This window comes from Xyrauchen texanus, chromosome 18 (genome assembly GCF_025860055.1).
Source record: "Xyrauchen texanus isolate HMW12.3.18 chromosome 18, RBS_HiC_50CHRs, whole genome shotgun sequence".
In the NCBI taxonomy this organism is placed as follows: Eukaryota; Metazoa; Chordata; class Actinopteri; order Cypriniformes; family Catostomidae; genus Xyrauchen; species Xyrauchen texanus.
In genome coordinates, this window is record NC_068293.1 from 8,805,883 (window position 1) to 8,822,270 (window position 16,388).

The 16,388-nt window shown below is 36.8% G+C and overlaps 1 protein-coding gene across 3 annotated transcripts in view; it reads left to right on the forward strand.

Annotated features, from left to right (window-relative positions):
• LOC127658708 (ephrin type-A receptor 3-like) overlaps positions 1 to 16,388 on the forward strand; it is a 156,835-nt gene that overhangs the window by 64,301 nt on the left and 76,146 nt on the right. For 2 of the 3 annotated variants that reach the window (XM_052148144.1, XM_052148143.1), the window contains exon 4: positions 6,350 to 6,505. The exons of the other annotated variant lie outside the window; for it this stretch is intronic. In XM_052148144.1, the coding sequence (XP_052004104.1) occupies positions 6,350 to 6,505 (156 nt within the window). The remainder of the gene's footprint in view (positions 1 to 6,349; positions 6,506 to 16,388) is intronic. 3 annotated transcript variants of the gene reach the window in all.

Sequence of the window (16,388 nt, forward strand, 5' to 3'; positions counted from 1 at the left end):
CTTACATATTATAGATGATGATATTCGGTTATTGAGACAAATTGATTTGTGAATCATTCCAGAATGTGACATTTTTATAAATAATTATGTATGTTGTTGTTTTCACCATCAGGGCAGCAATTTTTGTTTTCATCGTTCCTTTTCGAGCAGCCATCTCGGGCCCCCCTTTCATCCAGGTCCCAGTGTGGCTGTACACCCTGCACTGTTGTTACGCCACTGTTCACACCACTTGACATTTGTAGAGTCATTAAATCAAAACCTTTGTTAAAAAGCTGTATACATATTTTTATTAAGAAAATATAGATAGGTAACACTTTAGAATGCACGTATGGGAAATACGGCACATAAAAATAAGGTTGTATTCGTTAACAATGGACAATATTTTCACAGCATATATAATCTTGGTTTTCACAAGATCACTGGTTCAAATATTTGTGGAGTGCATACTGATCCCCCTGGACTTTCTGAACGAAGCAAGAAATAGAAAGACAATTTGTATAGTAATTGTATAGGCATTGTTAAATATAAAGGTGGATATGTGGAGGTGGAGGGTTGCTGAAAAAATCCCAAGTGTGAGGGAAGCAGCTACTTATATATCCTTGGGATATGAGTGACAGGTCTAGATGAACAAGCAAATGTTAATTCCTACATATAATACCTTTTTAAAAATAAAAGTTTGTATATGTCAATATTAGTTAAAACAGCATGTACTAACATGAACAAACAATTAAATTATTTATTTATATATGAAAATTAACCAAGATTAATAAATGCTGTAAAAATATGTTAATTGTTAGTTAATATATGTAATAATATATGATGCCTCTTGCATTAATGAAAGTGGTAAAGTGTTATATATACTTACGTAGAGTTGTATACTTAATAAACTGTAGTTGAAGTCAGAAGTTTACATACACCATAGCCAAATACATTTAAACTCAGTTTTCACAGTTCCTGATATTTAATTGTAGAAAACATTCCATGTCTTTGGTCAGTTAGGATCACTGCTTTATTTTAAGAATGTTAAATTATTTATTTCAGCTTTTATACCTTTCATCACATTCCCAGTAGGTCAGAAGTTTACATACACTTTGTTAGTATTTGGTAGCATTGCCTTTAGATGTTTTAATTTGGATCAAACATTTTGGGTAGCCTTCCACAAGTTGCTGTAATTTTGGCCCATCCTCCAGACAGAACTGGTGTAACTGAGTCAGGTTTCTGGGCCACGCTTTTTCAGTTATGCCCATACATTTTCTCTCGGATTAAGGTCAGGGCTTTGTGATGGCCACTCCAATACCTTTACTTTGCTGTCCTCAAGCCAATTTGCCACATATTTGGAGGTATGCTTGGGGTCATTGTCCATCTGTCCCTGGTAAGTGCACCAGTCCCTCCTGCATAGAAGCACCCCACAACATGATGATGCCACACCCATGCTTCATGATTGGGATGGAGTTCTTTGGCTTACAAGCCTCACTCTTTTTCCTCCAAACATAACAACGGTCATTATGGCCAAACAGTAAAATGTATGTTTCATCAGTCCAGAGGACATTTCTAGAGTAAGATCTTTGTCCCCATGTGCACAAACTGTAGTCTGTTTTTTTATGGCGGTTTTGGAGCAGTGGCTTCTTCCTTGCTGAGCAGCCTTTAGGTTATGTAGATATAGGACTTGTTTTACTGTGGATATAGATACTTGTCTGCTTGTTTCCTCCAGCATCTTCAAAAGGTCCTTTGCCGTTGTTCTGGGATTGATTTGCATTTTTCGTACCAAACTACATTAATCTTTGGGAGACAGAATGCATCTCCTTCCTGATGGCTGCGTGGTCCCATGGTGTTTATACTTGCATACTATTGTTTGTACAGATGAACGTATTACCTTCAGGCATTTGGAAATTGCTCCCAAGAATGAACCAGACTTGTGGAGGTCCATGTCTTGACTGATTTCTTTTGATTTCCCCATGATGTCAAGCAAGGAGGCACTGAGTTTGAAGGTAGGCTTTAAAATACATCCACAGGTACACCTGCAATTGACTCCAATTGACTCCAATTATCCTATCAGAAGCTAATTGGCTAATTGCCTATAGGCTTGACATAATTTTCTGGAATTTTCCAAGCTGCTTCAAGGCACAGTTAACTTAATTTATGTAAACTTCTGACCAAGTGGAATTGTGATAAAGCCAATTAAAAGAGAAACAATCTGTCTGTAAACAGTTGTTGGAAAAATTGTGTCAAACACAAAGTAGATGTCCTAAACGACTTGACAAAACTACAGTTTGGTAATATGAAATCTGTGGAATGGTTAAAATTAAAAATAGTTTTAATGACTTCAATTTAAATGTATGTAAACTTCTGACTTCAACTATGCAGTACATATTATATGGCATTGTGTCAATAATCTGACCTTAAAATAATTTTATGGAAATGTTCATATTTAGCCCAGTAGATGGCAATATGCATTAAAAATGTGAATCACCAAAAACACAAGAAGTAGGTTAAAGTGGAGATTGACTGAGCAGGGAAGAGAATTAATAAAAAGGAATTAAATATTGATCTGTTTCTCACCACATCTATCATATTGCTTCTGAAGTCATGGATTTAACCACTGGAGGCACATGGATTAGACTACTTTTATGCTGATTTATGTGATTTCTGGAGCTTCAATATTTTAGCACCGATTCACTTTCATTGTATGGACCAAAAGAGCTGAGATATACTTCTAAAAATCTTAATTTGTGTTCAGCAGAAGAAATAAAGTCATACACATTCAGGATGGCATGAGGGTGAATAAATGATCAGATAATTTTCATTTTTGGGTGATTTATTCCTTTTTAAGCGTGATGTAGCCCCCATACCAAACAACATTTCCCATGCCTGCTCCACCTCCTCTATTGTGCAGGACATGACATGCCAAGTGGTCCTGCTTATTTAGCATTTTTTTGAATTCCTTGCATTGTTTGAACATGTTTTATGCACAACAATAACACTCTGTTGTCATTAAGGGAAATTTAGACCCTACACATAAACTGATTTTAATGTAATTGTTTCGGTTTAAAATGGTGATCAGTGTATTGAAAATAACTTTTTTAATCTGTTAATTTCTGTTATGTCTCCCTTTTATTTTTTGGAATCAGATTAATTTAGTGTTTCTGTGATATATTTTAAAAGTTGGCATACAGTGTTCATTATAATGGGGCATAGGTTTTGCAACTCAATACTCACTACTCATGAGTACTTTTAAATTAGCTACTATTTTACTCTTACTTGAGTAGTTTTTAGGACAGCTGCTTTTACTCTACTCACACTAAATTTTTTGGGAAGTAACAGTACTTCTACTTGAGCATGATTTTTCAGTACTCTTTCCACCCCTGCTTATGAATATAAGTAAATAAAACAGGCCAAAAAATAAAAGATAGAAATTGCACAAGAAAAGCCATTTGGGTCAGTGAAGCAGGTGCTGATGGAAAGATAGGTGCTCCACTTTCCATCATGTGAGTGCTTGTTCTTAACACTTCTTTATTGGAAGATGGTGATGCCAATGGCTCTGTACAACATCACAGCCTCATCTCTACAAACCCTCATATGTATGACAGTGAAAATCTATGAATGACATTACCCAAAGCTTGGCCTGTTCTTCCTCTACATTACACAAATGCTCAGATGTTGTGAGGACTGCCATCCAAGGCCGCAGACTGTGTGATGTATAAGTTTGTGTGTGTAACAGGACATGTTAAGGTGGAAGCTTTTTGTGTGTGCGAGCTCAGGGGCTTTTATTGATTACACATGTGCTTTGAGGAGACGTTGGGGCTCACTCCCGGTCTAACAGGCTTGAGAAGGGAGTGAGACAGCTACAAAGAGGCATGTAGGTGATTTCTCATCCAGGCCTTCCAGTACACACTCCATGCACACTTTGTCTTAACAAGAACTCACACACGCTCTCCCAGGAGCGCCTCTTAATCGGGATATGAGAGATGATCTTATTACTTTGTCGATCCTATCTTTTGTTATCTTGACAATGTTTGATGGTGGGGCGGTCAAGTAAAACCAAAACCCTGAAAAGAAACCTCGTAAAAGAAAGAAAAATCACAGATGAGATCTTTTTAATATCTCATATTTTTCTCCTAGACAGCAATGAGATTAAAAGGAAAGCAAATGGAGACTTTTGTTTAAGTTACCTGCTTTTCCGATTGTTCATCTGAGAAAGAGCCTCTAGCAATCACATTTGATTTATTACACTTTTGCCACAGTATTGCCTCAATGAATGTGTGCAATCATCATTTGAAATCTGTTTAAAGTCTAAATTAAACATAATCATGTGATTAAAGCACTGAATCCAGCAGAAACTTCAGCACTATCATCAAATGTTGAAGCGCTTATGATAGATTTCACTGCTTTCAGGTCATGGTGATTGGCTGATGGCTGGCGTTTTTTGCACCTCATCTGAATAAACTTGAGCATTTCTCAACTCTTTGACTCTCTCAGCCATTCCTTTTGCCCGCGGTGCAGTCAATCAGCTTTGATGAATGGGAAACACCCTCTCAGCTCCTCTCACCACATGCCAGTGACTCATCCATTCGCGCATGTCTGTGGTAGGAGTTATTGTTTTATTTGTCACAAACCCAACCTGAACCAGAAGTCATGCATAACACAAACTGACCCAAACCCAGGCTGAAACCCGACAGGCTCGGGTTGAATTGCAGACCTCTATGTTAGGATCACATGACCAGCTATTACTGCTCGCTTTGTCTCAATGACTGCCTTGTTATTGGACACTTCAACTCCATCATGACTGTGTGTAGTGAATTTCTATATTGGCACCAGTAACAGCATCCATGCCGCTAGGTGTCAATGTAAGTCCAGGATGACTACCATGGTGACCAGCACATCATACACAAAAAACTTCTGAGTGCACTATTACTTGTATGCAAACTGATTTTAAAACATCAGTAATGACTCAATTATATTAATAGTAGGAAAAAGATTGGTTGAGACTTCCACAGCTTTAGGTGCCATCATGCTTAAATAGATTAAATGAATTTAAATGGAGAACACTTTTATGTCTCATACATATATGTCTTATGTCTCAACCTTGCTGGTCCTTCTGAAAGACATCTCAAGTGTGTATTTATCACATTTCGGATTTGCAGAGGAAACAGTGTGTCAGATTACATTTTCTGTAACATGGGTTATTTACACCCACTTATTGTTTTTCATCAGGCTTGTTTTGTTCAGAGGAGAAGTATGCAATGCATTTTAACCTGCATTGTAATGCATCCCAGATTTGTCATGCCATCTCCTGCTCACATTATTTATAAGAGAACCTCTCAGGAGAAACAATAACCGATATAACTGATATTCTAGAAATTGCCTTCAACCCAAGTGGACCTTTATTAAGTGGTAAGAGGGTCTTCCACTGTATTCTCAGGGAAGCAAAACCTGACCTTACAGCTTCTAAAATAATGAAAATTATAAAAACAATAATAATTTAAAAAGCTCAGTTTTCATGATGCAAACATAATTCAACTGATTCCAAAAAGATCTTGCTGAAGTTTGGATCACCAACTGTATCAAGTATTGAACCTGCAACAAGAGGGCAACGGCATACAGATCACAGTAATTAGCTGCTCATCATGATTTTTAACCCTTAATTATGGGTAATGGGATCCTCATGAATAGGGGGGATGAGCTGATGAGCACAATTTAATAGCAGAGATATTTTTTTCCATTTTAAGAGGTGTGTTTGCATAATTTATGCAACATTCACTGAGGGTGATTAAAGGAGACTTATTTTTAAATGTTTCATCACATAGTTTGTCTTTAGCCTCCCAAATATTCTCCTCCCAGAGGAAAATGTTAAGTATCTAAAGTATTTTGTCCCAGATGTTTATCTTACAATTCTTTAGGACAAAATGTAATAGAAACAAATGAGACCATTATAGAGCAGCCAGTCTAGAGCTATACACTTATTGTGGACATCTTCGATCAGACAATTTCGTTGATGAGAAATGTTTGTTTGAGTTTTAAATGCTGACTTTTCAAGCTCATTTTGAGACATTTGTTAGACTTTTTTTTATGGGCCTCCTCCTGAAACGAGTGTACTTTCACTCTGCATTCGGCTCACATGTGCGTGTGGCCAAGCATACACACATCTCAGTGCTGTTGGTACAGTTATTAGTTTGTTTAAGTTAGTGCAGATGATTAAATGTCTTTCCATTGTGTCTGCCGATGCATATGGTCATGTGAAATGATTTGGTCCATTAAAAGTGGCAGCATAGTAATGGGGTAATGAATGGCCCTGTTGGCTCGAGTCTACCAGTGTTCTAATTTGTCTTCCCTCCTCTTGTTGTCTCTACAGCCTGCCGGCCCGGCTTCTATAAGGCTTCCTCTGGGAACGTCAAGTGCACCAAGTGTCCCCCGTACAGCTACACGCACCAGGAAGGCTCAGTGCACTGTGGCTGTGAGAAGAACTACTTCCGTGCGGAGGAGGACCCAGCCTCAGTGGCCTGTACACGTATGTGTAGATTTTTAGACATTTGTATTGGAAAAACAGGTCAAAAAAGACAAATTAAGAACTATTTTTTGCAGAGAATAATAAGATTTGATAAGACTTGATTTCATCATTCATGTTTAATATGATCTCATGTTGCATACCTTGAGATCAAATGACAATTCGACAATGAAAATATTTGCAACGCTTTTGTTTTGTCAACATTGTCGAAAATGTCGACTTATCTTTTCAGGTCACATTTATAACTTGCATGACAACATTGATCATTATTGCAATTTTGTAACACATTCCACCTTTAAGCGTAGGTCCGTAAACAACTAAAAAGGCACTTTGAAATGATCCTTGTGTTGTTTTACAGTTATTAAGACTACTTCAAGCACAACACTTTCATTCATAGTGCTGCCCTCAGAAGAGCCTTCATTTTTTGAGAGATGATGTTTGTTCAAGGATTGATTAATTTGTGTTGGCTCATACTGACAAAGCTTCTGATACCCCCTCAGCTCCCTTGATGGATCCCGCTGAGAATAGCCTGTGTTTGCTTATTTTTAACCGTTTCAACCAATGGGCCTCATCGGGTTTGCACGGCGGAGCAAAGTAACCCATTCTCTTTATTGGAGAAGCACGCAGATGGTAGACAGATGCACGCAGCGACTGCCAAACATTCCAAAACACATTATTCATAAATCATGGCATTGCTATCAGTGCTGATTCATATCACATAAAACCACCAAGAGCCTTATTGAATTTTGTGGCCAAGTTTAATAGGGTGTATCTTACGTGACATGCAAAGTAGTCAGCACATTAGATCATAGGCATGCTCATGCAAGTTGCGTTTTATTTTGGCTGTCAAAAGCAATATTGTGTCTTCATTTCCACTTAAGCACTTATTGCCAATGTTAGTTTAAGACTTTGATGGGTACAGTCCGAAAGAAAAACACTTGAACAGCATGTACAACTTTAATTTCTGCACTTCATACTGTCATAGCCCTGGAGTTTCTGCATTAATCTTGATAGAATCTGCTCGGATGCAAGCAATGGAACAGATACGCTTTAAGTGTAGCCCTGAGAGCGGAACTACAATTAAAGGAAGAAGATGCGCAATATTATCTGCAATAATTGCAGAAGGTCATTTTGAGTTCTTCAGAGATGTTTTCTTAGAGATAGCAACATATCTGTTTTGCGTGCAAGATAGTTCCATATAAGTCAGGTCATGGTTGTGTTATACGCTCAGTTGTTGCATGAATTATTGCTTTGGAAAATTTACATTTTATGTTGCATTATATGTTGTGTCAGAAAGGTTGGCATTTAATCACTGTTGAATGTTTCAAAGGCATACATATTTATGCCTGTTTTTAGTACGTATATATAGGCTTGTTCATTCCTGCCTGTCTCCTGTTTATGACCTCGTAAAGCCGATATTCTTCGGAGGCTGACGTGAGGAAAATGGCAACAGCAGGCATGTTATATAATTGTGCCGCTTATCAAACTCAATGCCAGAGATACTCACAATATATAGTTCAGGGGCCACTTTTAGAAAATGTGGGCTGACCAAGGGCCAGTAGATAAAAATGCCTGATAATTGTGGTGATTTCTAATTGGCTTTTACTGGAAGTTTGCAGTAAGCAGTACATTTTTTGCTTTGTTTCACATCTCATTCATCATAATAGTCATAAGTGCTGGTCTGTCCTAAAAAGTCCCATTTTATTTTCCATAATGTGGTCAGCATGAATTTAACAAGTAACTCAAATGTAATGTAATTTAGCATTATTTATACACAAATGTATACAACAGTTTAGGAATCATACCATTTTATGTTAAATTGTCCTGTTTTGCTTTCATGCTATTTTTTTGGACATTTGGGCATTGCTATCTCAAATCTTTACTGCTAAATGAAACACACACAGTTTGAATTTGCTCTGATCGCACCAGTCAGTGATGACAATGTTTGCAATATACAGAATATGATGATCAGTCTCTTTATATGATCACTCTCTTTATAATTTCCTCATAGGCAGTATTTTATTTAAGTTCAATTACAAGTTATGTTTAAATAAAAATATTATATATATATTAAATAAATTTAGTCTATATTACATTAAAATAGACTATAAAAATATGTTTAATAATAGTCATAATCAAAATAATTACGATAATTAATTTTTTAAATAACTACAAACCCAAACCTGACCTGAAAGATTAGTTATGCTTGAACTGACCGAAACCCAACAGCGTCTGGAAACAGACCTCTATTATAAAACCCACACCTGTGACTGAATGTTCTCTGTTAATGCGGCAAGTTGTGACATTGTTTGGCATCAAAATCCATTACAGTTAGGATAATGAACTAAATTACTTGGCAGAAGATTTGTTTTTACAGATTATTATTTACTCTATATTGCAGAAAATGTGACCGTTTGTGATAATATTTTTGTTGCTGCCACTCAAGTCTGTAGAAAAAATGAGATTTTACCACTGTTAAGAAATCAATTGATGTCAGTGTATACAAGTGCGGTGTTTTTTGCAGAGTATATAGGTTTTGTTCATTATAACAGGAGCACTCTGACTTGTGGCAACCTGTCGTTCACTTGTAGTACAGACATATGGCAAGTTAGTTCTCCAAAAATGTCTGGATTGTATTGACTGGCCGCACTTTGAGTACACCTGCAAACATTTCCTGTATGTCACAGACAGGATTTCATGGCCATAGGGTTTGACTTGTTGTGGTTGTGGCTCTTCGATTTGCAGTAATAAGGAAGGCTGCAGTCACACTTCCATGGGCCGCTTGTCAGACTCAGCTGTCTGTGTTATGGATGGCTTACTCTGGCTCACCTCACATCCTCCCACTAACAGGCGAGCCAGTCTATTAACATTACCTGGCTCACTGTGATTTCTATTATATGTCAGGATCAAAGGAGGCCTTTCTCTGGCAAAGATGTTACTCTGTGACATTAAACTACTTTTCCTTCTATCCTATAAAAAAAGAGCTTGGTTTATGCCTCTGCCATTGGAGACTGAGTCACATTAACGCATTCTTTTATCTTTACTGACACTGAAAACCTCCTTTTTTATGGTAGGCCTACGCATTATTTTATAAAGGAAAGATCAAGGATATGATGTAAAATAGAAAATCCACTATACTTTAGAAAAATTAAAAGGGTCATAGGAAAATGAAAATGTATCATCTTTTACTCAACCTCATGTTGTTCTGAAGCTGTATTATTTTCTTTCTTTAATGCATACCTGGGGTTATTACCTAGGACCTCATTCCACCCCTGTACCACATCCATTTTTTGGAGTTGCGCCCACACCTTTTTAGTATTCCACAAATTTTCTGTTCGTAATAGTGTAAAAAAAGAAAGAAACAAGGGGGAAAAATTGCAATAAAATAAATAAATAAATAAAAATATATATAAATTATAACCACTGCGTGAAAAGAAAGATTTACTCTTACAATGCACCTCCAGGAACGGACCACTTTTGAACGTGGATCGTCAACCCGAACAGTCTCGTGCAGCAGTCAAAACACATCCAAACACTTTCGAGCACCTACCGAAGCACATCTGAACATTTCCGCACACCAGCTGAAGCATATACGAGCACTCCCTCACACTAGCATATAAATTCCTGTGCACAACTTATAGAAAAGTCAGGAAATGTCCACATATCTGTCCCACATCCCTCATATGCTGTAATATGGCATTTTAAAATGGCATACAGTATTTCAGTAAAGTGTAATAGTAAGGTGAGTGCTTAATGTACTGTATGTTCACTTTACACCAATATGGACAGGAATACAGTGATTTCATTACTAATTGCATCTAATTAGACAACTACATAACCATTATATATGCCAAACAAATGACATAACTTGTCATTATAATAAATATAAATAATTCCCTTGAATAAGTATGCATAAAAAAATGCATTAACAACATTACACAAACAGTAATTGTTTCATAAGTATACTTTTAAACATTTACAACATTTTACAAACATTCTACTGTATAATACATATGGATGAAAAATATATATTTTTTAAAAACAGCAATTAGGCCTACTGCATAATCCGTATGTAAGACAAGTTAACAACTCCGGTTGTGTAATCTTTAAATTATGTGATATTTAAATCAACTCACCGAATTGAGTTAACTTTATATAGAGCACATTTCATGAATTCAGAATATATGCAAAGTATTTAGATAAACTTAATGAGGAGTTTGAATTTAGGAGTAGTAGGCCTTAAACAAAATGGTTTGGTATTGTGATCATGACTAATGTGTATTTGTCAACTGAGTTGTTTAAAATTCCATATAGCACGATTGCGGTGTGACATTGCTTATATACAGCAGTTCAATGAACAAGTACATTTTAAAAAATTTGGAAAAACCGAGTAAGGTCATAAAAACGCATTTGTGCATGGAACTACTTTATTACACTATGGATCAGAATCTGCCGTTGCTGTTCAAAACAAATGATGCGTCCAATCCTCCGTTAATAATTCAAAAAGTTCACTTCAGAAATGTATCACGGCTTGTGCTGTTTCTAACAAGTTATTGGATAAACAAGGATGGATTGATGGGTGTTTGTGTGTGTGTGTGTGTGTGTGCGTGTTTTTGTGATTTACGAGGACAATTTTGTAAGTTACAAATTAGTAATTACAAGGGTATTATGCTATAAATGTGATTTATGAGGACATTTCTAGTGTCCCCATAATTCAAATCGCTTAAAAATCATACTAAACAATGTTTTTTTGAAAATGTAAAAATGCAGAAGGTTTTCTGTGAGGGTTAGGTTTAGGGGTTGTGTTAGGTTTAGAGGATAGAATCTATAGTTTGTACAGTATAAAAGTCATTATGTCTATGGAAAGTCCCCATAATGATAGGTAGACCAACATGTGTGTGTGTGTGTGTGTGTCTGTGTGTGTGTGTGTGTGTGTGTGTGTGTGTGTGTGTGTGTGTGTGTGTGTGTGTATGTGTGTGAGTGTGTGATAGAGAGAGAGAAAGAGAGAGAAATAGAGAGAGAGAGCATGTGTGTGAACCTGTCAGACCATCAGTGCTCATGGAACGTCTCTCATCCAATAAGATTTGAGGACCGGAACTAACTGTTGTGCATCCGAAAGTATTCACGCTTCACTTTTTCCACATTTTGTTATGTTACAGCCTTTCTAAAAACTACAAACAATACCCCATAATGACAATGTGAAAGAAGTTTGTTTGAAATCTTTGCAAATTTATTAAACATAAAAAACGAAAAATATCACATGTACATTTAGTATTCACAGCTTTTGCCATGACACTCAAAATTGAGCTGAGGTACATCCCGTTTCCAATGATCATCCTTGAGATATTTCTACAACTTGATTGGAGTCCACCTGTGGTAAATTCAGTTGATTGAACATGATTTGTTTATATATAAGATCCCACAGTTAACAGTGCATGTCAGAGCACAAACAAGCCATGAAGTCCAAGGAATTGTCTGTAGACCTCCAAGACAGGATTGTATCAAGGCACAGATCTGAGTAAGGGTACAGAAAAATGTCTGCAGCATTGAAGGTCCCAATGAGCACAGTGGCCTCCATCATCCATAAATGGAAGAAATGTGTAACCACCAGGACTCTTCCTAGAGCTGGCCGCCCGGCCAAACTGAGCGATAGGGGGAGAAGGGCCTTAGTCAGAGAGGTGACCAAGAATCTGATGGTCACTCTGACAGAGTTCCAGAGTTTCTCTGTGGAGAGAGGAGAACCTTCCAGAAGAACAACCATCTCTGCAGCACTCCACCAATCAGGCCTGTATGGCAGAGTGACCAGACGGAAGCCATTCCTCAGTAAAAGGCACATGACAGCCTGCCTGGAGTTTGCCAAAAGGCACCTGAAGGACTCTCAGACCACAAGAAACAAAATTCTCTTGTCTGATGAAACAAAGATTGATCTCTTTGGCCTGAATGGCAAGCGTCATGTCTGGAGGAAACCAGGTACCGCTCATCACCTGGCCAATACAATCCCTACAGTGAAGCATGGTGGTGGCAGCATCATGTTGTGGGACTGTTTTTCAGTGGTAGGAACTGGGAGACTAGTCAGGATCGAGGGAAAGATGAATGCAGTAATGTACAGAGATATCCTTGATGAAAACCTGCTCCAGAGCACTCTGGACCTCAGACTGGGTGGAAGGTTCATTTTCCAACAGGACAACGACCCTAAGCACACAGCCAGTATAACAAAGGAGTGGCTACGGGGCAACTCTGTGAATGTCCTTGAGGGGCCCAGCAAGTGCCCAGACTTGAACCCGATTGAACATCTCTGGAGAGATCTGAAAATGGCTGTGCCCATCCAACCTGATGGAGCTTGAGAGGTCCTTCAAAGAAGAATGGGAGAAACTGCCCAAAAATAGGTTTGCCAAGCTTGTAGCATCATACACTACAAGACTTGAGGCTGTAATTGGTGACAAAGGTGCTTCAAAAAAGTATTGAGCAAAGACTGTGAATACTTATGTACATGTGATTTTTTTTCGTTTTTTATTTTTAATAAATTGGCAAAGATTTCAAACAAACTTTTTTCACATTGTCATTATGGGGTATTGTGTGTAGAATTTTGAGGAAAATAATGAATTTAATCCATTTTGGAATAAGGCTGTAACATAAAATATGGGAAAAGTGAAGCGCTATGAATACTTTCCGGATGCACTGTATATATATATATATATATATATATATAAAAGTGTATTTCTTTACACACACAAAAAATATGATGTCATCTAGGTGGTAACCTGGAATTCTCCAGACACCTGTGTGTGGTAGAGAATATCCTATACCTGAAAATCTCAGTGCACCACATATTCACTGAATGTATGCCACATATGAACACATATGACCAGAGATACTGTATGTAGTTGTGACACTTTTTTTTTTTTTTTGCTTCCTTATATTTATGATTATTTATTATTTGTTTCCTATCATAAGATATCCATTTCTTTGTTTGTCATAAGACAAATGAGTCCTATATTCATAAAAATTACTATAGCATGTTGATTTTCTGTGTGACAACAGTTGTCAGTCTCCCAAATGCATACACACATGCATATTATACATGCTATTTGTTATTCAAGGTGCTGCTGTTGTTTCAGTGATTTACTTAATTTACATTTGATATTGCTATTTGATGGTGAAGGAATGTGGAAGTAAACTAGAGCAAGTGTAACACATGAACAGTATGATATGACTATTGTTATTTGAGTACTACTGAAATAAAGTTCTGCATCTATTTAGACTCAAAAAGCACCTGAGAAAATACTTGTGTGTATATTATGTGTTATGCTGTATGCAGCTCAATATGTGTTTGACAGCAGTTCAGTCATATAAACTTTCTTTATGGAAGTAATGAATCCTGTTTGATATTTGTTACACTAACTGTTTGATATTTGAAAAATAAAACATACAAATAAATATATAAAATATATTCTATTCTATTATTTTATATGTGTCTTGAAAATGTATGTGCCAGGTCGCTAGAGATCCGAGGTATGTAACAATGTTTGTCGAAACACTCATGCATTTAAAGGTTAAACACAACTATATTCAAAATAGTTGGCCAGAATGTCCAAGCTGCTCTTTTTCATATCATTTTCATTTTTATTGGCCAAAATGAAAGCCATTATTTTAATCTGATCACCTTCACCTCCCCCAGAGCTTTCAAATGTCATTTGTATTAAATTCAGAAATGGTGCTTTGAGATAAATTGCGACAAGTTTGACGGTATTGATGGCAAACAACATTGGTTCTCGCATGTCATATGATTGATACATTTAGAAAACTATGACTGCAGATGAGCTATGGTGGAGTTGAAGATTTTTTTTACATTTTGTTTGACTTTGTTACACACACAATTATATCGAATGGCTTGCATCATTTGGAAAATAGAGAGTCGTATGCACGACTTTTATGATACATTTGTCTATTTTAGGAGCAAGGCAGTATAAATCACTAAACAACTTTATTCATAAGATCTCCTTTTGTGCATCATGGACGTATGACAGTCATACAACCTTGGAACAACATGAGGGTACATGATGACAACATTTTTATGAACTATTCCTCTAAGGCTACGTCTACATTAATCAGGATACATTTGAAAACTGCATTTTCGTTTCAAAACGCTCTCCGCCCACACTAACATTTTCAAGCGTATTCCAAAAGTTGCTCATCCACCCTGAAACGTATGAAAATGCTTAAATCATGTCACTGCGAATGCAGAAAATCCCCTTTGCAATTGTCCTTGTGTTCCGTCGCCGGACACCAAGTTTTGGTTGGATAGATCACATGACTAAAAATGTGTTATCGTTTTCCAAAGCATCCGTTTTCAGAGTCCACACTACAATGCGAAAACGGCATTTTCAAATTTATACACTTTGGAGCGCATTTTCAAAAAGCTCAGTTTTCGTGGACAAAAATGCCGTCTCAGTGCGGACGGAAGGCCAAAATGGAAAGAAAAAGATGCGTTTTCAAACGAAAACTTATTAGTGTGGACTAGGCCTAAGGATTGTGGTCTCTTCTTTTAAGTGTGGGGAAACCTGAACTTGACCTTGAAGCTAAGTGTCTGATTTATCGTGTCAGAATCAAGGGAAAGCAACAGGGAGTGCTCAAGAATGTTCCGGAGTGTGTTTATGGGCAAGATACCTTTGTGTAATGTTCTATTTCTTGCCATGTAGTACCAAATCTCTCTCTCTCTCTCTCTCTCTCTCTCTCTCTCTTCCTGACAAAATGTCTGTCAAAATGATACTCAGGTTTGAAAGACAGGAAACTTTTCAAAGCTCCAGTGTTTGAATTCATGTCAAATCAAAACAGGTCAACATTGCTCCCTCAATTTCTTCTCTCACCACCATCTTTAAGGCAGATCTAAGAGCAATTTCAGTTTGCGTAATTATAGCCACTGGTCTGATATAAAAATTGTAAAATATTCAGAAAATATATACAATGTAAAAAAACTTTTGAGGTCTGGCTATGAACTAGTGTCCATCTTATTTTAATCTGAGATTTCAGTGTTGTGCGCACGGAGAAGTCTGTCACTTTTTCAAATAACAGCTTGCTGTGCAGGCCTGCAATTCCAATCAGTACCAACTGGCTGCACTTCATTCCCATTTTTTTTTTCTTTTTATCAAGACAATCTTTTAAAGTTAATATAACTATCCAGTGAGGACACATTTCCAAACTCCAAAGTAATACTTTATAACAAATGGAAGCCAACATTATAATAAATGGAAGGACATGTCTGTCTAAATTCCCTATCCATCCATATCTGATGACTTTGAAGATAAATCCCACATTTTCGAAAGTAATGTTGCAGTTTCAATACAAGTTACTGTATATATGGTCTATCATCAGGATTTGTGGGCTAATCTTGATGACCACAGCATTATTCCTCAGTTTGTAATAAAAGGCAAAAATAATGGTTACAGTAAAGCACTCACAATGGAAATACTTGGTGCCAGGTACTGTAATAAACATTAATATACACACTGTTTTACATGTTAACATAAGACTATTGCAATAGACTCGCCTATTAACTTTGTCTGTGCAAAGTAGTCTCATCTCAAAAGGACCATTTAGACAAGTTTACAGGTCAAATGTAAAAAACAAAAAAACAAATCAACATAAAGCCACAAATGCTGCAGATAAAGCATAACCTGTATTGAACCCGGAGCATTCCTTTAAAGGAATAGTTCTTCTAAAAATGATATTTTTTTATTACATTTCTTTCATGTTTTTCCATGCTTTCTTTCTACCATGTAGCACTGAAGGAGAATGTTACAAACATCGAAGGCAGAATGTTAAGAGCTGATGGCATGAGACACTATTCACTTTCATAGTGTCTTTTTTCCATACAGTGAAAGTGAAT